The following is a 26,298-nucleotide window of genomic DNA, read 5'->3' as shown; positions in this document are numbered from 1 at the left end:
AGCAGATGTTTGTGGATCACGACCGTGTGTGCTCTCTCGTCAGGTGGTTTGACATGGGCTGTCTGATCTTGGATGATCCAGGAAACGGGATTCACATCGAGATGTTCACTCAGGCTACACCTGTGGCCCTGGAGCACGTGCAGCAGGTAACACTACTTCCTTCTGAGAGATGCCGGCACAGGTGAGGGGACTGAGGCCGTCTTATTCTCCCTCAGTTCAGGAAGGTTTTCTTGGTGAGAAATCAGCAGCATGGTCATCAGTTCTTTTGAGGTTCCCATGTTGCTGATTTCCAGTGGAGAGTCATAGAGAAGCACTACCAGGAATCAGCTACCTTACATATCTTTGTTCATGGTTGGTTGACCTGTGTTTGCAGTGTAAGGTTCACTGAGTCAATCAAATCAATTATTAGTTGCGATCAGTCAGCAAAAGGTATTCAAACCTTCACTGCTCCGGGTGTGTGTTCACGGTGTGTGTGTGTTCACGGTGTGTGTGTGTGTGTGTTCACGGTGTGTGTGTGTGTGCACTTGGATGGGTTAAACGCAGAGCACCAATCTCAAGTATGGGCTAACATACTTAGCAAATGTCACGACTTTCAATTTCAAAGATTTAAATGATATAAATGCATATTTGCTTAATGCTGACAGCAAACAAGAAAGTATTATAATGTTTGCCTTTCTATTAATAATAAGCCTAGTATAAAAGCAATCGTTATAATACTTTCTGCATACATTCATTGCTTTAACCGTTCTGATTATGAGACAGACTTCTATCTGTATTAGACAGAACTGATAGAAAATGATGAACGAGAGAGAGAGTGTGAGCTCAGACACTGCTGCTCTCGAACACACTGACCAAGCAGAAAAACTTATCGGCCAGTGCTGATATCTGAAACATGATATATCAGTCGAACAGTAATGTAGGTAGGTGTTTTTATATATATATACAGATAAAGCCTTGATAAGCCCACAGATAACTTGTCAATCTGTCTTGATCGATGAAGTTATGAGGAACAGGGTCTGCAGATGCATTCTAGCTAACTCTGTCAAAACAGCGATGTTAAATATGACCAATGAGAGGACAGATTTAATCACATGTGACTGGCATAATCCATTTAGCTAAGCTTTGAAATGTTGAAAGTGAACTGAACAAGAGGAGAATGCATCATTGTGACGGTTCAAGTCCCTGATCAGAACAAGAAGTGCTTCAGTAAATAGCTCATGTGTGTGCTGTCCTCCTGCAGGCGCAGGCGCTGACTCCTCCAGACTATAACCTGCGCTGGTCCGGTCTGCTGGTGACGGTCGGGGAGGTTCTGGAGAGGAGCGTGCCCAATGTCAGCCGCACAGACTGGCACCAGGCCTTCACAGGCATGTCCCGCCGGCAGATGATCTACTCCGCCGCCAAGGCTCTGGCTGGCATGTACAAGCAGCGCCTGCCCTCCAGGACAATCTGATCTCTTACACCGTCACGTTACACGGACCACAGCTTCCCAGAACCACACGGGAATCCACATTGCATCCGCAGATGTCCTGTGTTTTTCAGTCACGTCCCATAACAAGACTGAGCCCACTCTAAAAGCCAAAAGAACCAGAAAAGCTTCTGCATCAGGTCTGAATTAAACCAGATACAGGGCAGAATAACTCGTATCTAACTTTTTCAATTATTGATTGAGTTGATTTATAATGCTTGTGATTACAATCAAATACTTTGACTTGCAGGTGTTTAAGTTGAATCATTGAAATTAACATTAATATTGTGAATATATGTAATTTTGATGTGACGGTTTTGGATCTGATTTTATAGTGTTTTCTTTTCAGCCTGTTTATCAGACATTGTTGTAATGATGTGATAGTCTGCATGTGTGTCTGTTTCACACCTCGTCCATGTTAGTCAGCGTTTACTGTGGTCAGATACATCAGATCACCGTTACTGGACATCAGTATTGTGTGCAGTGATGATGTTTAGCTCAGAGTGAGACCGGACACACGTCTGAGCATGACCTCTGAGTGACCGCTGATGTTAGCACGTCAGAACTGGGCTGTGTGTTGATTAAACATCTAGAACTGCTCGTCTTTATATGTTTGTAATATTTCTCCAAAACAACTGTGGATGGTTTCATTCCATAGGGTTTTACAAATGTGCCTTCAACCAGCAGATGAGTAAAATCTTTTTGTAAAGCATCATGTTGTGTTTTTGCTGAATATTCAGTGCCTATGGGAAATATAAGCATTCATGTTCTCTTTTTACTTCTGATCGAAGTCAAATCTAAAGCATATTTAAATAGAATTTATTTTTCAATTTATTTTTTATTTTAAATGTAGTTTGTTGAAGGTGAGGTGTGTATAAATATTTGTTAGACATAATAAAGTAACTAAAAAATTATAATGATTATTTAGTTTAGTGTCAAGAAGTACTGTTTAGTAAAAACCTGCAAACCAGTCAGTCAGTGTGCCCAGAAAGATGTTCAGCTCTAACCTGAGGAGCCACTAGGTGCTGGGTGATTGGTTGACTTAGGAGGGGTGTTGTGAAGAACCAAATATAGCAAGTTCTGCATCCAGTGGAAGAAGCATACCGTAAGACTTGGAGTACCAGTCAAATTTGCTTGACCAAAGCCCAGACAATAAAAACCAGAATGCATGAGAAGTTGTATCCTCTACCACCTTGCATCGGTCGCACATTGGTGAAACAGGAGAAACATTTGTGCAGTTTGGCTTCAGTGTAATGCAAGCGATGAACAACCTTGAACTGGATCAGTTGGTGTCTGCTGTTAACTGTGCAGACCTGTATTGTGTCCAGACACGTATAACACACATCTTCCTCCCAGGCTGCTTTACATCTCCCAGTAGAGCCTGCTGCACAGCTTTCAATTAAATTAAGTTCTACTGTAGATAAAACATTTAACCTGTTAAATGTCACCCCGTCCCGTATACGGGACGCCTACGTTGACTATACTATATTACAATCAAATTTAATCTAATCTTGACAAACTATATATCGTTGGAAAGGTCTAAGACTCCCAAATATATATTATACCAATATTTTTTGTTAAAAATTATGTAGGAAAAGTAATAGATCAATTTATGACAAGAGTGCACCCTCAGAAATCTACATTACAAAAGGAGCTTTGACCTTTGTTTAAAAAAAAAAGACTTCATCGTTGCCTTTTTCTCTATCACATTTTAGAAATCATCAGAAGTTATATATCACTTGAAAACATAAAAACTCAAAATTCATCCTTCAAAACCCATTTTAAAATCAGACATCGCATTACCATGTAAATGGCACATCAAAATCATGTTACAAAATGTTTTCAGTCATGAAATATACAAATTTAGGTTTGTATCATGCACATTCATATCTATCTTCAAAAACGTGAGTGACAGTTATCAGGTTAAAAAAAACATGCTTTGCAGGGAGTTCTTCGAAATTACTAATTTGGGATTTTACATAGTGCCTGATTTGTAGATAATGAAAGAAGTGTGCATGAGGCAAGTCAAATTTCTCTCAACTGGTATAAGGATGCACACCTTCTCTCAACATAAAGATCCTCGATGGACTCTAGGCCCTTCTCCTTCCAGACAAAGTAAGTTCTATTAGTCCAGGGGGGTAACAAAAGAATGATTAGAACAAATTGGCTTATGAACAGAGGTCTCTGCTACGGACAAGACTTTTCTCACCTGAATACTTTAACTTTTATCATCGCTGTGGGCCTATCCAACTTGGAGAAGAACATGGAAGTGTAAGGAAGTGCCAACAGCCAGACTAGTCTCTGTTTGTACCCACAGTGGGACGTCAGGGGTCAAACTGGTCAGAGTCCCCTTCACCCAATACATTAAAGCCCTAACATTGGCAGCCCAATAATGCTTAAATACTGGCATACCCAGACCACCTACAGATTTGGATTTTTGTAGATGCAGTTTAGAGATCCTGTGTGTCTTATGTTAAGTTCCAAACATAAGAGAATTATAGAGTCCAGTTCCCTAAAGAAAGCAGAGGTAAGAAAAACAGGGAGATTCTGGCAAAGATGTAGGAATCTAGGAAGAGAAACCATTTTTATTGAATTTATAAACCCAAACATTGACAAAGGTACATTTTCCCAACTTCCTATATTGCATTTGAGCTTTGAAAGGAGCTCCACAAAATTAAGCTTAAACAATAATTTTGAATCTTTGGGAATCATCCAACCGAGATAAACAAAATGATCCCTGACTATTTTGAATGGAATATTCTCCAAAAAAGTAAGTCTATAAGTATCAGAGGCATAAAGTTACTCTTTGACAAATAAAAAAGTAATTAAATATAAGAGAATGGGAACTGATCTTTCAGAGTTTTGCAAATACAATATTACATTGTCTGCATAGATACCGATAAGAACTTCCTTGCCTCCCAATTCAAGACCTGTGATACCTGTTTGATGCCTTATACTTAATGCAAGTGGTTCTAGCGCAATGGCGAAAAGGGCAGGTGAAAGGGGACACCCCTGTTGCACTGAGTGGTGTAAAGGGACCTCGAGCAACTTCTCTGCATTAGTTCAAACTGAACACTTTGGTCTAGCATATATTATTTGCACCCATGACACAAATGTCTCGCCAAACCCAAACCTTTGCAGTGATCTAAACATGTAAGGCCACTCAACCTGGTCAAAAGCTTTTTGTGCATCCAAGGACAGAATTGCTGCTTCATTAGCTTTCACCTGCTTAGCATCTATGCTGAGGAAGCGATGCACATTAAAAAAAGAGAATCTGCCAGGAATGAAGCCAGTCCGGTCAGGGTGAATGATGGAGGGTAGGTGTTTGTTAAGCTGAGTTGCTGAAGGTTCAGTAATTACTTTCCTATCAAAGTTCTGAAGTGCAACTTGTCTTTAGCTGGTTGGGTGGGTTTCATCTTTGTTTTTCTTTAAAATTAAAGATATATTGGCTTCATACAATGTGATAGACAGAACATTATCTTGTTTGTAATTGATTATCATTCTAAGGAGGAGCGAGCCAAAAATATCACAGAATCTTTACAAATTCTGAACTAAATCCATCTGGCCCTGCCATCTTCCCTTTTGAAAATGGCTAAATGGCAGCAACTATGTCCTCCAAAATAAAATTAGAGTCCAGGTCAGACCTAGCAATGTTGCTAAGTTTAGGTATTTCGAGAGAGTCAAATAAATGTGTTAAATCAGAATAAGTTGCTGTACTATTGGAAGTATAGAGTTCACTATAAAAATCTTTGAAACCGTTATTTATATCCTTGGGGTCAGTCAACAGTATAAGCTTATCTGTCTTTTCCCCAATTTCAAAATGCCTCTGTCTCATTCTCAAAAAAGGTTGCTTATTTGACCATCAAGAATACAGCAGTATTCATACTTAAGCTTCAGTAACTTACTGAAGTCATCAGATGATTTGACACCTGATAAACTAATTCAAGAATAGGAAGAACACTTTCTATCTCTGAAAGACGCTTCTCTCTTTCTTTCTTGGCAGCAGATTCATGTCACCCAAAGTACAGAGTCTGACACCTCCCCATTGTCATTAAACTCCATCAACTCTTTCAGCTTGATGGTAATGCATTCTACGAATTTACTGTCAGTAAGCAGAGATGGATTGAAGCGCCAAGAATAAGATCGCTTAGGAAGAGATAGGTCGATGGACATGGTAAAGGGACTGTGATCGGAGATCAATATGCTGTGGTATCAGTAACATGCAAAATTAACTGAGAATCAAGCAGAAAATAATCTATTCTACTATAAGGTTTATGGACATGCGAATAGTAAGAATAATCTCTGACAACACAGTGCTGAATTCTCCAAATATCAAATACATTTCTGCAATTAAGCCGGTTATTTAAAACTTTAGATAGTCTGTCTAAATAGGGGTCTAAATAACAATTTAAATCTCCCCTAATTATTATATTGAAATTATTGCCATCAGAAAGTAAGTCCAAAACCTTCTTGTAAAAAATAGAATTGGCAGTATTGGGACTGTAGATATTTAAGAAAGTAAACGTGAACGAGTTTATGGTACCAGAAACAAAAATGTATCTGCCATAAGGATAACGATAGATGTAACCATAACCATTGAACCATAGAAAAAATGTAAATGGAATATTTTTCAGAAAGAAAATGGCCACCCCACGGGTGTGAGAAGTGAATGATGATTGATAAACTTGAGATATCTAACTGCAACCTTAGCTGGTCAGTTACTTTGATAGGCGTCTCCTGTAGAAAAATCATATCTGATGATAATAATTTAAAGTGCCTAAATACTTTTTCTCTTAATAGCATGTTCTAGCCGTTAACAAACCAAGAGACTAATGTCACATTTCTACCCCAAGTCTGTGCTCTACCAGAAGACCCCTGCATATATGGAAAGAGGGAAAAGGATGTTATTAGAATGGGCATACTTTGGTGGCACGAAATGATTAGCAGCATTAAAGAAAAACCTTGCAAAAAAACCTGAACAAAACAGTAAAAAATACAAACAAATGAGGAGGAAGTAAATAAGAACACGACAAACAGGTCAGAGACAATAGTGATGCGTGGGTCGGGTCTGGGCGGGTTAAGAAGTAGGCACTTTATTTGCAGGGCGGGTCACTAAAAACTAAATGTTTAAAAATCCATTTATGTTGCGTGGAATTTAATGGTGGAAATTTAGATTCTTTCAAGAGATTCGTTTATTTTCAGTTCGTTCACCAAAATGATTCGTTCGGATTCGTTCACTGATTTGTTCAGTGACCATTTCTTCATATTACACAAATATGCCATAGCAGGTGGCGAAAAATAGTGTCTTGTCTTATGTGTCTTAAGTCAACGAACGTATTTACTTGTGATAAATAGTCTAATAAATAGTCAAAAAAAAAGTTGTTCCGATGAACAAAGCACAAGGTTTTCTTGCATAATTAAACATTTTAATTGTTTGGTCAAATTAAATTAAATTCATTTATTATATATTCACATTAATGAATCGGGGATTAAACGTGGAGTTACATTTTGTATGCTAAATACGAAAACGAGCGTATGTGCACCTATAACTGCGCTTTGTATCTGCTGATTGCTGATCAAGATTTACATGCTCGGCTGACTGTCCCTGTATACTCTCATTCATTTCATTCTCAAACAAGATGTATCAGTTCATTCAACTCATTCACCTACGAGAAAATCGTATTCGTTCACTAAATTCAACAAATCACATGCTCCGTCACATCTTGGCCCAATCCCAATTCTATCCCTGAGCCCTTCCCCTTTCCCTTTCGATTCTCTTTTGGTTGGAGGGGTAGGGGTAAGGGGAAGGGCCAGATAGCCCTTCAAACGAAGTGGTATAAATTATCTCGGCAACATGGCAGCTACAGCGAACAAAAAGACACATAAATGTAAGCTTTTTAGGCATAAATAAAGATTTTAATTAAGAAATCATTTGTTTTATGTTACATTCAATTGTGAGTTCATATTAACGGGCATGTTACTCAAAGAAATGTTTGCAAAAAAAATTTAATATTTGCTAACGTCATTACAGACTGCATGATAGTGCCACAGCAAATGTCTGATCAGGGCGATAACTGCCGTAGACATTGATGGGGGCTAATCCCCCCAATAAATGTAGTTTCATAACAAGGTTCGGGAGGAGCACGTCAGATACTTAGCCTAATTAGCACAGGTGGAGCCACTTAAGATAATCAACCTTAGGGTATAAATACAGCTAAATTAGTCTACCTGTCTCCATTGACAGTTTATCAGCATCCCAGTTCGCTCTGTCTGTCATCTTATCACAGACCCAATTTTCCTTCCAGCAAGGAGATCCATACCGGGGATTTTTCAGATCTCCTACTTTTGCCGATACCCATGATCATTCCTACCTTGCCAAACACGGCCGTTGAGCATCATCAAACTTCTTGGCGACAGCTGCTCTTCTCGCCAAGCCACATGTCGTGGCCAAAAGACCGCAGCAGCAGCAGACATTCATACAGTCTGGGCCGCACCCCAGTTTTTACTGCAGCAAGCCTCTCTCACTTTCCGCCGCAGCTCAGCCTTTCACCGCGGCTTTTCCGGCTGAGGTGCAGTTTGAGGTCTCCTCTAGCGGCGCAAACCACGCGTCGTAAATCAGTACATTTTCAGGTGATGACTCTAAATACAGGTTTTGCGGCTAGAAAGTAGTGCAGGAGCTGCGTGGAGTTCCGATCACATATGTATGTGGAAATTTCAGTTCCGATTTGAGCCTTGGATGCGTTCAAATATTTGAACTTCTGTGACTAGATCGTATGTGAACGCCCGACCAGATGTGATGTATTCTAATCAAAACTATTGGTGCGAGGTCAGAATTACCATTATTTTGTTAACTGTAACATTATTCTTTAAACACTATTTTTGTAAAATGGTGGTGTATAATAATTATGGGAGAAATAATTATTAAACCATTTATTCACATTGATTAGCCCCATAAAACCTACTGTTTTTATTTTGGGGGTCATCTGATTCGTGACAATGCATTCATACATTATATACATTATATTCATTAAAATTATAAATTTAACCATGGTGAACATGACAAGGTAACAGTTACTGCATGACCAGTTTGAAAGTTCTGCGCGACTGCCGCTAGAGGGAGAAATGTGACAATCGTGTCCGAATGTCATGTGCCGTGGAAAGGTAGCTTACAGTTTGTTAAATGAGGTTATGACATAGTTCTGTCGGATGACGATGCCATTTTTTACCACGAAGCCAAGGCATTTTTTCCAGAGTCGTCATCCACACTGAAACGTCCAAAGGAAAGGCAAGGCAAGGCAAGTTTATTTATATAGCACATTTCGTACACATAAAAGAAAGTAAAATAATCATGAAGAAAAATATAAAACAAAAATAAAACAAGCAATTTTAAAATGATTAAAACATTTAAAAACAGTTAGAAAATGATTTTACATAAAAAAATTAAATAAAACAGTGAAAATATAGTGCAATCAGTTCAGACATTGCACAGTTCTCATTCAATAAATGCACAGCTAAACAGATGAGTTTTGAGTCTAGATTTCAATGTGACTAGTGTTTTAGCACATCTGATTTCTTCTGGAAGCTGATTCCAGCTGCGGGCAGCATAGAAACTAAAGGAGGACTCCCCTTGTTTTGTGTGAACCCTTGGTATTTCTAACTGATTCGATCCTAGTGATCTGAGTGCTCTGTTAGGTTTACATTCAGTGAACATATCTGCAATATATTTCTGTCCTAGGTCATTTAGTGACTTATATACGAGTTAAAGTACTTTAAAATCAATCCTAAATGTAACTGGAAGCCAGTGTAAGGACCTGAGGACTGGTGTGATATGCTCAGATTTTCTGGTTCTAGTCAGAATCCTGGCAGCAGTGTTCTGGATGAGCTGCAGCTGTCTAATGGTCTTTTTGGGAAGGCCGGTGAGGAGCCCATTACAATAGTCCACCCTGCTGGTGATAAAGGCATGAACAAGTTTCTCCAAGTCTTGGCTGGAAACAAAACATCTAATTCTTGCAATGTTTTTTAAATGATAGTATGCTGATTTAGTTACTGCTTTGACATGACTACTGAAACTAGGTCTGTCTCCAGAATCACACCAAGATTCCTGACTTGATTTTGGTTGTTTGACCCCTAGAGTCAAGGTATGCTCTCCCCTTGAACACTTCATCTTTGTTTCCAAATGCAATGACTTCAGTTTTTTCCTTGTTTAACTGAAGAAAGTTCTGGCACATCCAACTATTAATTTCATCAATGCATTGGCAGAGGGAGTCAATGGGGCTGTAGTCATTTGGAGATAAGGCTAGGTAGATCTGGGTATCATCAGCATAGCTGTGATAGGCAATCTGGTTCTTTCTCATTATTTGACTTAGTGGAAGCATATACAGCCTAAACAAGAGCGGTGCAAGAATTGACCCTTGTGGGACTCCGCATGTCATGGACGTCCACTTAGACTTATGCTCTCCTAGACTCACATAATAGCCTCTCCCTTCTAAGTATGACCTGAACCATTTGAGTACCATCCCAGAAAGCCCGACCCAGTTTTCCAGTCTCTCTAGTAGTATGTTATGATCGACAGTGTCAAACGCAGCACTGAGATCTAGCAGTACCAGCACCCATATTTTGCCAGAGTCACAATTTAAGCGAATATAATTTATTATCTTAATGAGTGCTGTCTCTGTGCTGTGATGCAGTCGAAAACCAGATTGAAAATTGTCCAGGTATCCATTTGAGTTTAAGTATTTGTTCAGCTGATTAAAAACTACCTTTTCTATAATTTTGCCTATAAAAGGAAGATTATATATTGGTCTAAAATTGCTCAAAATTGTGTTATCAAGATTGGTCTTTTTCAGGAGGGGCTTTACAACTGCAGTTTTTAGGGAGTTTGGAAATGTCCCAGAAAGAAGTGAGGCATTCACCACTTCTAAGAGATCTGCTTTTAAGCAGTCAAGCACACTTTTGAAAAAAAAATGTGGGAAGTGTGTCAATACAACAGGTTGATGATTTTAGTTGCTGCACTATGTCTTCCAGAATTTTACTATCAATTGTTTCAAAAATAGACATAGTATCTTTTTGATATTTTGGCCGAATCTGTCTGACCTCTGTGTAACAGAAATGAGTCGAACCAGACAAATTAAAGAGTCTATCAAAGCTGTGTCTGAAACACGGAGCCGAATTCCTCAGGAAGTCATAAAACATTCTGTGCCACAAGTCCCAAGCAAGATGAGCAACCAACTTGTTAACACAACAGCTTTCAACATTAACACCACTAGAACAATTATTTACAATTTCAATTCGAAGAAGAGAAATTTGGTGTCAAATGTGTTGTTCGTAATGGAAATGCAACGCTGGACATCACATGTAAACCCATGAGATCGAGTTAAACACTTCCATTGACTTCCCCCCACCTAGCAGAACCAGACTGAAATTCCTAAAACCTTTGATCTCCACAGAAGTCTTTGTCATGAGAATGGCAAAGAAACTGCTTTTTGTACATATATATGGACCAGAATGAACTCAAAAAGACTTATAAATGAATCAGTCCATCGCTTCACTCCATATTCATTTATGTGTAACCCACACATTTGACTATCATGTTATAATCAATTATTGTGTATGTTTTTTTTAATAACTATGGCATAGCTTAACGATTCATAGTCATGTCTAGTATTGATATAATCGAATCTGCTTGCTTGAATTAGTACAGACAATAATTTATTTGTCCCATGTATCATATTCGTGTTATAGGAATCATGTCCAAAATTAGACCCTGCCAGAGCAGGAAAATTCGGACAACATGCTTGGTAAGATACACATATGATTTATGTTACCCCCGAGCCAAGACAATATCTGATTGGTCAAGACAACATTTGAGGTGTGGCCAGTTTAAATACTTAGGACACCATAAAATCTTTGCTTTTAGTCTCTAGCAATGTTGCTGCTATTCGTCATGTGGCTTTCTAGTCTCTAGCTATGCTTCTGCTAGCTTGTAGCTTCTAGCCATGCTGTGTAGTCATCACTGTTCTTTGAGCGCGGTTCCAGCGTGCCTGCCTGCTGCTACTTAACCACGATGAGAAGAAACTCCACCTTAGTCTCGTCAAACTTAATTTATTTTCTTTTCCGTTTGAGAGTTTCGTGTTCTGAGTTAAGTTTTGTAACGTCGACCTCGTCTGCGCGTTCAACTTCAACCAGCCCACACAACTCCATCTTCAGCCAACGCCCAAGCACGGGCTTCCCAAAACGTCACTTCAGCGACTGAACTTCCAGCCAATCAACGACCTCGGGATACCCCTTTCACCAAGACTCCTTTTTCACAGGAGACGCAAGTAACTTTACCTCCAGACTGTGACCTTTACTGGTGTATCTAATATAATTTTAACCTCATTGAGGAACTCAATGCGAGGGCTAACTACGTGATTGGTGGTTGTTTATGTCTATGCAATTTAACGTATTGCTGTAAACTTGGGATTCCATATTTCCATTCTCTTAAACTCATCTTTCCCTAACTTTAGATCTTCCTGCAACTTGTGTGAATGTGTGTGTGTGTGCGTTTATGTGTTAGATTAGTTTATATGTCTTAGATTTATCTAATAAAGCCTTATTCATATTGAAAAGAGAAGCATATTGTGTTTTGTGCTCACAAGTTAATGTCTTAAACTGCCGATCTTGTTACTGTGCTAATTGATAGTGTTTTCACTATAGTTTGGATATTAGTATCCAGCGCAGATTTGATGTTAAACGGCTCGTTCACTGAACCGCAGGCGCGTCTCAGTGATCAGCCGTGAAACAGTGATTCTGTTCAAATTCCCTTTAAAATCTTAAATGATTCCCTTTGAGCTAAATTGACCAGTTTCCATTACATCTGCATTATTTGAGGATGTGCTAATCGCCTTCCTGATATTGATGATCTTCTCAGAAAAGAAAGAAGCAAACTCATTGCATTTTCTGTCTGAGAGCATTTCACTGGGAATCTGACTTGGGGGGTTTGTCAGTCTCTCAACAGTGGCAAAAAGAGTATGAGTGTTATTTAAGTTACTGTTTATAAGGTTTGAGAAGAAGTTATGTCTAGCTGTTGCTAGTTTCACATTAAAAGCATGAAGGATGTCTTTATAGATGCTATAGTGAATTTCAAGTTTCGTCTTCCTCCACATCCGCTTTGCTTTTCAGCATTGTCTTTTCATAGTCTGAACTGCTGTTGATCTTCTCCAAACTGATTTCTGTCTGTTTGTTTTCTTACTGACTATTATTGGAGCAATATCATCAATAACATGCTTAACTTTTGAGTTGAAGGAATCAAGGAGAATATCAACAGAGTCTGCAGAAATGCTTGGTGTTAAAGATATAGCCTCCGTAAATAGTACACTTGTGTTCTCGTTAATGCATCTCCTGACAGAGACAGATCTAGATTCAGTGGTAGCAGAGATCAATATATCAAAGAAAATACAGAAGTGATCAGATAGTGCTACGTCCTTAATAACAATGGATGAAATGTTTAGACCCCTACTGATGATTAGATCCAGAGTGTGTCCACCTTTGTGTGTGGGTCCCTGCACATGCTGAATCAGGTCAAGTGTTTAGAACTGTTATCATTTCTTTTGTAGTTTTGTTTTCTGCATTATCTGTGTGAATATTAAAATCCCCTGCAATTGCAAAACAGTCAAACTCTGAAGAAATCATTGATAACATTTCTGTGACCTCTTCAACAAAGGCTGGAGAGTATTTTGGAGGCCTGTAAATAATAATAAACAGAATGCGTGGAGCACCTTTCAGCACAATCCCTAGATATTCGAAAGACAAGTACTGACCAAATGACATTTGCTTGCATTGATAGACATCTTTAAATAGAGCAGCTACACCTCCACCTCTCCTAACAGTCCTGCAAACACTCATGTAAGTGAAGTTAGGAGGGGCTGCTTCATTGAGGACTGTTGCACTGCAGCTGTCTTCTAGCCCTGTTTCATTTAGAAATATAAAATCCAAATTGTTTGTGGTTATAAAATCATTGATTAGAAATTATTTATTTTTTAGTGAGCGAATGTTTAAAATAGTGCTGTCAAAATTAGCGCGTTAACGCATTCGATTAATTTGAAATATTTAACGCGTTAAAAAAAAATAACGCAACTAACGCGGTTGCAGTTTTTTTTATTTCCAGTTGTGGCCTATGTGTGTTCATCGTGCAAAGAAATATGGATAAGACCAAGGAAGGACTTTTAGACGGAAAGTTCCAGTATAAAACTCTGCCGGATTACTCTTCAGTCTGCCACAAGAAACATTACTCTTCATTCAGTCTGCCACAAGAAACAGCAACATTAAAATCATGAACTCAAATGTCATTGTTTAAAAAAAAAAAAAACAATGACTGTAACAGTGCGTAAATCAGACCTTTCTGTAACGCTAACGTTAATAAGCTTAAACGAAAATAACGAAATAATTGTGTAGCGGAGTATTTTTTGTACACAGTGCCGCGAACTGTCAATCACTCCTGTGCCATCACTGTACTCCTCAGCTGCAGCAACTTGCGCTCTCTCTCTTCATCAAGCTTTAAAACAAAAAGGGGACAAAAAGATCATATTGTCTTTGTGCATAGGCTATAGATTAATTAGATAAATGAATATCTAAATTTGTGCCTTGCCGTCTACGGTATTTTTTTAGAACTTAGAAAAAAGATGCTGCAGCCAATGAACAGCCGGCGGGAGCTGCAGGACGACTCAACCTCCGCAGACAGTTTTTAATGTTTATCAGACAATAAATACTCAAAATTTTGCTTTAGTATAACTCACAACGAGTTTCAGACACCTTCTCCGGCCACGTTGAGTTGTTGACACTTATAACAGTGGGAAAAGCGACACATGCGCTATTCACTTGTATAACTTAAGGGTGAATGGGTAATGTAGTTTCTGCTCTGGGTGGGATGAATTAGGAAGCTCGCATTGTGAAGGGCGCTCTGAAAATCGGCAGTGCAGGTAAAAGATTAAAACCTCTATTAAAACAGATGTCCAAATGAGCATACCGGTACGCTACAAGCACGTTCTGGGCGCACGGAGAGGTGGCTGTACGCTCAAGAGCTATATTTGGAAGTGGCGGTACTGAGTACTGGTGCTTACTGGCCCACTTAAAGCACTGGCAATGACTATACTTTGGAATTTTTTTGCAGTCCACTTAGAATTCAACATGGAAATCATTTTTGTTTTTTATTGGCATTGATTGTTTTGAAATTCAAATGGTACTTACATGCCTGTGTTTTTATTTCTGTAATAAGTATGGCTTTCAAGCCAACAGTTAATTTGGAGGATATTGATGGTTATCCGCAGATTAGATGAGTTTGCCCTTTGGCTTGAGATGGCCTTAGACTTTCTATCACGTGATAAAACTGAAATAGAGAAAGCTACAGGCACACTGGGTTCCCGCTTGTTCAGTAGGCATTTGTGAATGTTGCTGCTATTATAGAGGGGACCCGATACATATCACTGCGAGCTGCTATCAGTTGTTTTTGGTTCACCTTCAGCAGATAGAGGGTTTGGGCCCTGGCGTTGTGGCAGTGGTCGGAGAGCTCTCATAGGAACAGGGCCCACAGGCTTTGGTGGTTGGGGGGCCCGCCGTTTTTTAGTTGATATCTGCGGGCTAGCAGCGAATGAGTGGGAGAGTTTAGTCCCAGCATACACCAATTCCTCCATTTTCTGTGAGAAGCACAGAAGTGGAGATGCTGGAGAGAGTGATAATGTGTCTAGTGTTTCCGGTGGCTGTGATTGTCCTGGCTTCCCTGGCTTTTTTCAGAAAGTCGTACTTGGGTGGTGGATCTTGTAGCTGTTTTGATACATCACAGTCAGTCTGTGAGGAGCTCTGTGGGCAGGGCTCAGCAGGGATAGTGTCTATCAGCAGTGATTGTTTTGTCTGCATGGTGTTATCAGTGTCCTTGTGGGATATGTCAACCACATGATGACTCGGACCCGGTGTGTGTGTGCTGAATGGATTAACACACTCTATTTTAGGATGATGAAGGGAGAAGAAGATATTGTCCTTAAACACTCTAGCACCAAGTTTGTTTGGGTGGAGGCCATCCAGTTTAAACAGTTGTCTATGGCCCCAGAAAAGATTGAAGTTGTCGATGAAATTTACTCCTTTTATATTACAAGATCTTTGTAGCCATGTGTTCAGCCCAAGCAACCATGAAAACATATTTGTTCCCCTTGCTGGGAGTGGTCCACTAATGAACGACTGAACTTTGAGTCTTCTAAGTGTTTCAAAGAGTTCACAGAAGTCCTTCTTAAGGAGTTCTGACTGTTCTTTCCGAATATCATTATTCCCCACATGGATGATGATTTGATTTGCAGTCTTGTGCTTCATCAGAATGTTCTGAAGTTCCTTGTTCACATCAGAGACCGTTGCTTGAGGAAGGCAGCATGTTGTTGTAGTCCTGCTACCAATGGCGATTCTAGGGGGCCACCCCTGAAAGCTCATTGGCCACCCCTGTGGCCACCCCAGATCTGATTGCTAGTTGGTCAAGTTCGTCAACACAAGAAAGGAGAAATGCTGTCAATCAATGATGACAGCTGATTAACTGATTAAGGGCCAGTTTTACATTTTTAACTAACACAGTAACGGTTGTGCGGAGACTGAAGAGCTGATTTCTGCTTAGCGGACGTTTGGCCATGCAGGTCAGGTGACCCGTGAGATGAGCGCATGCTTCACCTACTTCTGCTGGTCCCTGAAACACAGGAGGATGGTCACACTCAGAGTAGCAATGACAAAAACGCTGGAATCAGTCGATTGAGATGTATGGTATATCAATGTTTAGTTATATCGTAGTTCTCTCTGAATGTGTAGGAAAAATGTATCTAGCACCAAGTAGCAGCTTAAGGTCGAACTACACTGCACTGGCTAGTTTAGTAGCCTGCAAACTAAGTTAAGCATTGAAGGTAAGAATACCGCCGCTGCAGCAGCAGTCGATCTGCAGTCGATCTGTTCCCCTCGAAATGTCTGTTTCCCTTTACGCTAACATAGTCAAGCCACCTTTATTCATATAGCACTTTTAACAAAAATGATTGCGTCAAAGCAACTGAACAACATTCATTAGGAAAACAGTGTGTCAATAATGCAGAATGACAGTTAAGGGCAGTTCATCTTTGATTTCAGTGATGTCATCATCTCTGTTCAGTTGCCGAGTACAATCAATCAATCAATCACCTTTATTTATATAGTGCTTTAAACAAAATACATTGCGTCAAAGCACTGAACAACATTCATTTGGAAAACAGTGTCTCAATAATGCAAAATGACAGTTAAAGGCAGTTCATCATTGAGTTCAGTGATGTCATCTCTGTTCAGTTTAAATAGTGTCTGTGCATTTATTTGCAATCAAGTCAATGATATCGCTGTAGATGAAGTGACCCCAACTAAGCAAGCCAGAGGTGACAGCGGCAAGGAACCGAAACTCCATCGGTGACAGAATGGAGAAAAAAACCTTGGGAGAAACCAGGCTCAGTTGGGGTCAGTTCTCCTCTGACCAGACGAAACCAGTAGTTCAATTTCAATCAGAACTAGCGAGCGCAAGAAGCGAGACTGCATGTACGGCAAGTCAAATGGTTCAAAATACCGTCCTAAATCCTAAACTTGAAAATAGTTTTAAGACGAGGGGTTTTACAATTCAAAAATTATTTTCTTTTTTTTTTTCTTTTTTTTAAATCAGATTTATTACCGATTTCAGTGTGATGCTTTGGCTATTTTGTTTTATACTGTCTTATACTTATTTATTTATTCTCATTTATTCTTATTTTTTTATTATATGCCTTGCTGTTGTTGTTGTTGTCGTTATTATTTATGTATGCACTGAAATCTTAAAAAATCTTTGTGTGTGTGTATGCAAAACATACACAAGAATAAGTACCATAAAAGTTGTGTATAAATCAGAACCATATGCACACATGACAACTTTAATTCATAGTGACCCCCCCCCCCCTTCATTCAATAAACTATAAACCTGGTAAACAGACTCTGTGCCTTGGTCAGAAAGAATGATCTTTGTTGCCCCAAACCTGTGAAATAAATTAATGCAGTACACAACTGCTTCATATTTAGTCAGAATAGCATAGGCTATTTTGTGTAATGGTCAATAAATGCACTCATTTAAATTTTTGGTCTTGAACATGCATTTGTGACTTTCCCCACTAAATTAATCCTAGCTGTTAACATAAGATAATCAGTTTATATGTCTCAAAGCAGTGTTGAAAAGGAAAATATTTAGTTGCCTTTTTAACCATTTATCAATGTCAAAAATAAAAATTGTTTGGCCCCTTTTTGTCCAGCAGCCACTTTTCTTCTAAACTTTACATTGTTTTCTGAGGAGATGTGATTAAGTTGCCATCTACTGAAATAGCTTTATTGTTAAAATCTAAACAAATAACCTGCAATGAGGTTCTAAGGCCTATCTGAAGGAATATGCCTATATAAACCGAAATTAGAAAACAGGTCATTGTCCATGTGCTAGTTGCTTTAAGTCAGTTAAGTAGTAGTATAGTTTCTTGACGAGCACTGACTTTTTGCTATTATAAAGTGTTGGTGTATCATTATACTCACTATGAAAAAAATGTGTCAGTGTAGAGAAGTTCCTTACATCCAGTTGTGTTTGGTGTATTTGCATGTGGCACAATTTAGGCTATTTTGGGGCAATGTTTGATAAACTATTTGGTTGAGTTTATTACACAGACCTTGCAACCCGAGGGGAAACAGGAATTCCAGAGGGGAACAGAATCGACTGCTATGAAATATGAAAAGCTATTTTCTGGACTGAAGACTGAGGGTGTTTATTTGCAGATGTGTGTGTTCAGTAGAGCTAATGTTATATTTTTGGCCAACCAAAGTGTGAAATATAGTGTGACAGCCTAGAATTAAGTAACTATAACACAAGAACAGGCTTTGACTTATTTATTTGCTCGGTGGTTAAAGGGCTGTTTAAAGTCTTTTAGTCTTGAAGATGTCTACAGCTAAGTCATGAAATCACAGAAAAGGCGATTAAAGCTGCAAACTGTGCGTGTATAAGCAGCAAACCACATCTCTCAAATGCATGTTCAAATAAAATCTAGCCTATTCTGCAATTCGAGGTCACAATATCAGACGTAAGTTGATTTGTATTTTTTTATTAGTAATTGAATGCACAATTAATTGTGAGCACAGTGCACTTATACTATAAAATATGCGAAAATTAAACCATTTAAATGCATAAAAACAAATTCTACTGTTATGTTGATTTCTGGCCTTTTTCACATTTATTTTTTTTTTTATCATTGCACGCCTCATCCATGATTAATGTTGGAGAGCAAGCATTTACGAGTTTTGAGAAGCTGAAGGAGCAATAAAGTTAAAGTGAGCCCCTTTATTAAAATACCTGGAGGTGAGGAATAATACAAAAATTGTCATATTCACCCAGTGTTACTTGATCTAAGTTGCAAATTGCAATCTCAATTCAGTTAAGTAGAAATTAATTGTACTCAGTTGTGTTTAAGGCACTTAAAATAGCCCATTACGCCTACGTTATAGTCAAACACATTTTTTATATAAAATAATGAAGATTTCTGTGCCACCCCAGACTGGTTGCTGGCCCTTCCCTGGCCACCCCTATAAAAACATCCTGGTTTCGCCACTGCCTGCTACTAATGTTTCTGATAACAGAGTCACCCACTATCGGAGTCCCTGGCTCGGCTGCGCTCTGAGCTGAAAGCCGCTGTCTGCTTGACCTTGAGCGCCTGTTAGTAGCGGTGTTAGCTGCTGGCTGATCAGATCCATGTTTAATTAAAGCTGCAAGCAGCGATGAACGGGCCCTCGCACCCGGGCTCACCGCCATCGTGTGGCTTTAGTAAAAAGGTGAACATTGAGAAATATTCATTTAATGTCCTAAATATAAGTGGAATATATTGAAGTATATCCCATATATGTGCCAATCTTACCGTTGCCAGCAGGTGGCGCTATCATTATAATGGAATATTGGCCTTCAGATGTGTTCAGGCCAGGACTCTTATCAAACATGTGAAGTTTGGGCAAGATCGGACATTTTATGCCTGAGTTATAACATCTTTTATTCCTATGGTGAGACATCGAACTTCATCACGGCGCCATGGACACACCTTTTAACAAAAACTCAAGATCTTCACAACTAAACATTACACAGGTCTTTAGATTAGACTGACCACAAAAAAGACATTGATGTCATAAAATCTCTAGGAGTAGTTTGTCGCAGTGTAAAATATGTAACTTCCTGTTGCCAATAGGTGGCGCTATGACTATAACTGAATATTGGCATGAAGATCTGTTCAGGTCAAGAGTCTTATCCAACATGTGAAGTTTGGGGGAGATTGGACATTGTATGTCTGAGTTACAGCAACTTCCTTTTTCATGGCGAAACATCGAAATTTGTCAGGCCACCATGGACCCGCCCTTTAACAAAACCTCACGTCCTTCGCAATTTATTATCGCAAAGGGCTTTAGATTACACTGACCAAGTTTGGTGTTGATCTGAATAAATCTCTAGGAGGAGTTCGTTAAAGTACAACCCCTGAAAATGGCAAAAACAACGCCAATTTTGCAGAGAAAATTCTAAATAACCGACTTCCTGTTGGGATTCAGATTTCGTACCAAGAGACTTTTTTGTAGGTATTGGTGTGTTACATGTGTATACCGATTTTTGTACATGTACATGAAACATAGCTCGAGGCGCACTCCGTTGAAAGTGTATAGGTGGCGCTATCGAGCCATTTTGCCACACCTGATGGAATTTTGGCCTTCAGATGTGTTCAGGCCAGGACTCTTATCACACATGTGCAGTTTGGGGAAGATCGGACATTTTATGCCTGAGTTATAACATCTTTTATTCCCATGGCGAGACATCGAACTTCGTGATGGCGCCATGGACACGCCTTTTAACGAAAACTCAAGATCTTCACAACTAAACATCGCACAGGCCTTTAGATTAGACTGACCACAAAAAATACATTGATGTCATAAAATTTCTAGGAGTAGTTCATCGCAGTGTAAAATATGCCACTTCCTGTTGCCAGTAGGTGGCGCTATGACTATAACTGAATATGGGCATGTCAATCTGTTCAGGTCAGGAGTCTCATCAAACATGTGAAGTTTGGGGCAGATTGGTCATTGTATGTCTGAGTTATAGCAACTTCATTTTTCATGGCGAATCATCGAAATTCGCCAGGCCGCCACGGACACGCCCATTAACGAAAACTCAAAAGCTTCGCAATTTAACATCGCAAAGGCCTTCAGATTAGGCATACCAAATTTGGTGTTGATCTGAATGAATCTCTAGGAGGAGTTCGTTAAAATACAACGCATGGAAATGACAAAAATGACACAAAATTTGCTCATAATATTAGTAATAACCGACTTCCTGTTGGGTTTCGGATTTTGCTCCAAGAGACTTTTTTGTAGGTATTGGAGAGTTACATGTGTATACCGATTTTCATAGATGTACATGAAACGTAGCTCGAGGCGCACACCATTGAACGTGTATAGGTGGCGCTGTTGAGCCATTTTGCCACACCCACTTCTGAAACCCATATCAGACGTAAATTTTCGCCAGTTCTGAGGTGTGTGCAAAGTTTCATGACTTTTCGAGCATGTTTAGGCCCTCAAAAATGCGATTCATTTTGGAGAAGAAGAATAATAATAATAATTAAAGCTGCAAGCAGCGATGAACGGGCCCTCGCACCCGGGCTCACCGGCAGCGAGTGGCTTTAGTAAATAGGTGAGCGGTGAGAAATATGCATTTAAACTCATAAATATAAGTGGAATAAATCAAAGTTATTCCATATATGTGCCAATCTTCCTGTTGCCAGCAGGTGGCACTATCCTTATAATGGAATATTGGCCTTCAGTTGTGTTCAGGGCAGGACTCTTATCGAACATGTGAAGTTTGGGGAAGATCGAACATTTTATGCCTGAGTTACAACAACTTCCTTTACTGTGGCGAGACAACAAATTTTGTCATGGCGCCATGGACACGCCCTTTAAAAAAAAACAAGATCTGCATAATTTAGCATTGCACATGCCTTTATATTAGACTGACCACAAAAAAAAAAAAATTAATGTCATACTATTTCTTGGAGCAGTTTGTCGCAGCGTAAAACATGTCACTTCCTGTTGCCAGCAGGTGGCGCTATGACTATAACTGAATATGGGCATGTAGATCTGTTAAGGGCAGAAGTCTTATATAACATGTGAAGTTTGGGGCAGATTGGACATTGTATGACTGAGTTACAGTAACTTCCTTTTTCATGGCGAAACATTGAAATTTGTCAGGCCGCCATGGACACGCCCTTTAACGAAACCTCAAGATCTTCGCAATTTAACATCGTAAAGCCCTTTAGATTTAACTGACCAAGTTTGGTGTTGATCTGAATAAATCTGTAGGAGGAGTTCGTTAAAGTACAACCCTTGAAAATGGCAAAAACAACGCCAATTTTGCAGAGAAAATTCGAAATAACCGACTTCCTGTTGGGATTCGGATTTCGTGTGAAGAGACTTTTTTGTAGGTATTGCTGTGTTACATGTGTATACCGATTTTTGTATATGTACGTGAAACATAGCTAGAGTCGCACTCTGTTGAAAGTGTATAGGTGGCGCTATCGAGCCATTTTGCCACACCTGATGGAATTTTGGCCTTCAGATGTGTTCAGGCCAGGACTCTTATCACACATGTGCAGTTTGGGGAAGATCGGACATTTTATGCCTGAGTTATAACATCTTTTATTCCCATGGCGAGACATCGAACTTCGTGACGGCGCCATGGACACGCCTTTTAACGAAAACTCAAGATCTTCACAACTTAACATCGCACAGGCCTTTAGATTAGACTGACCACAAAAAAGACATTGATGTCATAAAATTTCTAGGAGTAGTTCTTCGCAGCATAAAATATGACACTTCCTGTTGCCAATAGGTGGCGCTATGACTATAACTGCATATGGGCATGTCAATCTATTCTGTTCCAGAGTCTTATCAACCATGTGAAGTTTGGGGCAGATTGGACATTGTATGTCTGAGTTATAGCAACTTCATTTTTAATGGCGAGTCATCGAAATTCGCCAGGCCGCCACGGACACGCCCTTCAACGAAAACTCAAAATCTTCGCAATTTAACATCGGAAAGGCCTTTAGATTAGGCATACCAAATTTGGTGTTGATTTGAAAAAATCTCTAGGAGGAGTTCGTTAAAATACAACGCATGGAAATGGCAAAAATGACACAAAATTTGCTCATAATATTAAAAATAACCGACTTCCTGTTGGGTTTAGAATTTTGCTCCAAGAGTCTTTTTTGTAGGTATTCATGTGTTACATGTGTGTACCAATTTTCATACATGTACGTGAAATGTAGCTCGAGGCGCACACCGCTGAACGTGCATAGGTGGCGCTGTCGAGCCATTTTACCACGCCCACTTCTGAAACCCATATCAGACGTAAATTTTCGCCAGTTCGGAGGCGTGTGCAAAATTTGGTGACTTTTTGAGCATGTTTAGGCCCTCAAAAATGCGATTCATTTTGGAGAAGCGGAATAATAATAATAATAAACGGAGCAATTCCAATAGGGTCCTCACACCATCGGTGCTCGGGCCCTAAATATAGCTGCAAGCAGCGATGTCGGGCTCAAGCCATCAGTGCAACGCCACCCTGGTGGCATCGGGAAAACTGTGCCCAGCGGGCATAAGCATTTACAGTAACCCTCTGACAATCAAGTTTTAAGGGATGTGGCAGTTAAAGGGTTAATCCGACCAATCTAGACTTTGAAATCACATACACAGAACAATATATATAACTTTAGTAACACTTTATTTTAAAATGTATAAAAAATGTATAAGGTGTGCATTGTAGCTGACACCTATATGAACACATTACAATTGTTTTGTGACTACAAGTCTTTCTTCTCAAATGCTATTGAGTGGTCGCGAACGCGGATGGGAGAATGGCGCATATTTGTTTTGTTTTTTTTTGAGCAACTGGTGCCCCCTCTGGGAGTTGGTGCTCTACGAAGACTGCATACTCTGCATATAGGGAGCGGCGGTACTATCTGGAAGATATATTCCTCAAACCATCGTACAAGTGAAGGTGATGCTAGTCCTTCAAGAATCGCTCAAAACCTTTTCAAGTGTACAGTTTCCTTTTATTGCATCTTGAAATAAATATTTCTGAATTCTGAATCAAACTGGGTTGTGTTTATTGATTTATTTTATAAGACAACTGAAACTTTAATCTCCTTTGTAATATATGTGCTTTTAAACCAAGAACAATGTAATTAGAGATGTATTCCTGCTTAATAATGACTATTATTAAGGGAAAAGGCTTTATAATCATGAACTATTTACTAATGCTTAGCTAATGAGTGCAGTTATTATAAAGTGTTACCAATGCATTTACTAATGTTAACAAATTAGACATTATTATACAGTGTTACCAAACCCTTTAATAATTTATTAGTGTTTTGTAATGATTTTAATGACCTATAAGCATTTGTGAAATAGTTTTGCTTGCATTGCAGCTTAATCTGTCAGTTGAAGAGTTTTACTGTTACATCCATGAGATTAATAAATGTCATGTCACGTCACAGGTTGTCATAGGTCAGTATCAAATGAGTTTGAAATTATAATTTGCAGCACAAATAAGGCTTCTTAGGATGTTTTTAAATCCCAAAAACTGTCAGAAAAGGATAAGGCCTAAGAGATTTCTTAACCTGTAATGAAAGGAAAAAAACACCACCATTAGCAACAACAAAAACAATAACAATTTAAAATATAGATTTTTTCTTCCTGATTATTAAAGGAATGATTAGGTCTCTCTCTCTCTCTCTCTCTCTCTCTGCCAGACAGCCCCTCCCTACAATCCACACACACTGTCAGTCACCAAAGATTCACAGTCACCAACCCCCTCACACTCACACTCCCCCTCCCTCTCCCCCTCCCTTTCCTCACACAGACGGAGTGGCCAGAGTGAGATCATGTCAGTTGAGAAGTCTGACAGTTTTTTCTTTTCTTTTATCCATACAGTGTTGTAAAGTCATGAAACTATGCATATTTCCTCATAATGATTTGATCTCTGTATGAAAACATGCCTTGAAGTGTTTGGAAGCTGCAATTTAGACATACAATACAATTAATGTTTCCCCTTCTTACTGTCATTTCAAAAAATCACCACGTCAAAACCGTTCAAGCTAACCAAAATCCGTTCGCAATTTAAGTTCCTCGATGTTGTTTCTTCATGTAGTCAAAGTTTGGTGTGTATAGTGTACTTCCCATGTGAGAAGTATGCATTAATTCACAACTGTAAAATCTCAAAAATACACATTCAAATCAAAATAGCTGACTTCCTGTTGATCGTAGCTTATGACTGTGAATTAGAAAGTTGTCCGTCTTGATAAGAACAATTTAAGTACCGAGTTTGGTGTCTGTAGCTAAAACTAAATAAAATGCATTATTATTATTATTAGCTGTACACTTGCTAAACATTTTTAAATATAAACTTATGCAATTGTGTGTATATATATATATATATATATATATATATATATATATATATAAATTCAAGTGTACAGTTTTCTTTTATTGCATCTTGAAATAAATATTTATGAGTTCTGTGTTTGTTTATTTTATTTTTTATTTTACATTTTTTTAGGGAGATTACAGCCTTTAATCTCCTCAAAATAAATGTGCATATAAACCATGAACAATTTAATTATAGCTGTATTTATAAAATGCTTACTAAAATATTAATTTTGGGAGAAGGCTATATAAAGCATGAACTGAATATTTACTAATGCTTAGCTAAGAATTGCAGCTATTATGAAGTGTTACCAATGCATTTACTAATGTTAACAATTGAGACATTATTTTAAAGTGTTACCAAATCCTTAAATAATTTAAAAGTGTTTTGTTATGATTTCATTAACCTATAAGCATTTGTGAAATAGTTCTGCTTGCATTAAAGCTTAGTCTTCATCTGTGAGCTGAACAGTTTTACTGTTACATCCTTGAGATTATGTAAATTCAAATAAATGTCATGTCACAGGGTGACAGAGGTCAGTATCAAATGAGTTTGAAATTATTATTTGCAGCACAAATAAGGTTTTTTAGGATTTTTTTTAATCCCTGAAACTGTCAGAAAAGGATAAGGCCTAAGATATTTCTTAAGATGTAATGATAACAGCAAAATTAGCAACAACAACAAAAAAATAACTATTTAAAATACAGTTTTTTTTCTGGTGATTAAAGAGATGTTTAAGTCTCTCTCTCTCTCTCTCTCTCTCTCTCTCTCTCTCTGTCTGTCTGCCACTCAGCTCACACCCCTCCCCCACTCACACTCACACACACACACAGAGTCAGCACACAGAGTGACAGAGTGAGATCAGATGTCTGACAGTTTTTTAATTTTCTTTTAATCATACAGTGCTGTAAAGTCATGAAACTATGCATATTTCCTCAGAATCACTGGTTTTCTAAATTAAAAATGTTTTTTAAAGGTTTGGAAGCTGCAATTTAAAAATACAAGACGATTAATGTTTCACTTTTTACTGTCATTTCAAAAAATCACCACGACAAAACCGTTCAAGCTAACCAAAATCTGTTCGCAATTTAAGTTCCTCGATGTTTTTTCTTCATGTAGACAACGTTTGGTGTGTATAGTGTACTTCCCCTGTGAGGAGTATTCATTAATTCACAACTGTAAAATCTCAAAAATACACATTCAAATCAAAATAGCCGACTTCCTGTTGATCGTAGCTGATGACTGTGAATTAGAAAGTTGTCCGTCTTGAAAAGAACAATTTATGTACCAAGTTTGGTGTCTGTAG

General features: G+C 38.7%; 1 protein-coding gene across 1 annotated transcript in view; it reads left to right on the top strand.

Moving 5' to 3' along the window:
* The window catches only part of LOC113053954 (protein PRRC1-like), a 10,392-nt gene extending 8,214 nt beyond the window's left edge, over positions 1 to 2,178 (top strand). The window contains exons 8-9 of the mRNA XM_026219122.1: positions 44 to 146; positions 1,241 to 2,178. Coding sequence (XP_026074907.1) covers positions 44 to 146; positions 1,241 to 1,450 — 313 coding nt within the window. The 3' untranslated portion in view covers positions 1,451 to 2,178. The remainder of the gene's footprint in view (positions 1 to 43; positions 147 to 1,240) is intronic.
* Positions 2,179 to 26,298: the final 24,120 nt, after the last annotated feature.

Source organism: Carassius auratus, chromosome 35, assembly GCF_003368295.1.
Source record: "Carassius auratus strain Wakin chromosome 35, ASM336829v1, whole genome shotgun sequence".
In the NCBI taxonomy this organism is placed as follows: Eukaryota; Metazoa; Chordata; class Actinopteri; order Cypriniformes; family Cyprinidae; genus Carassius; species Carassius auratus.
This window is presented reverse-complemented; position numbering and strand designations above follow the sequence as displayed.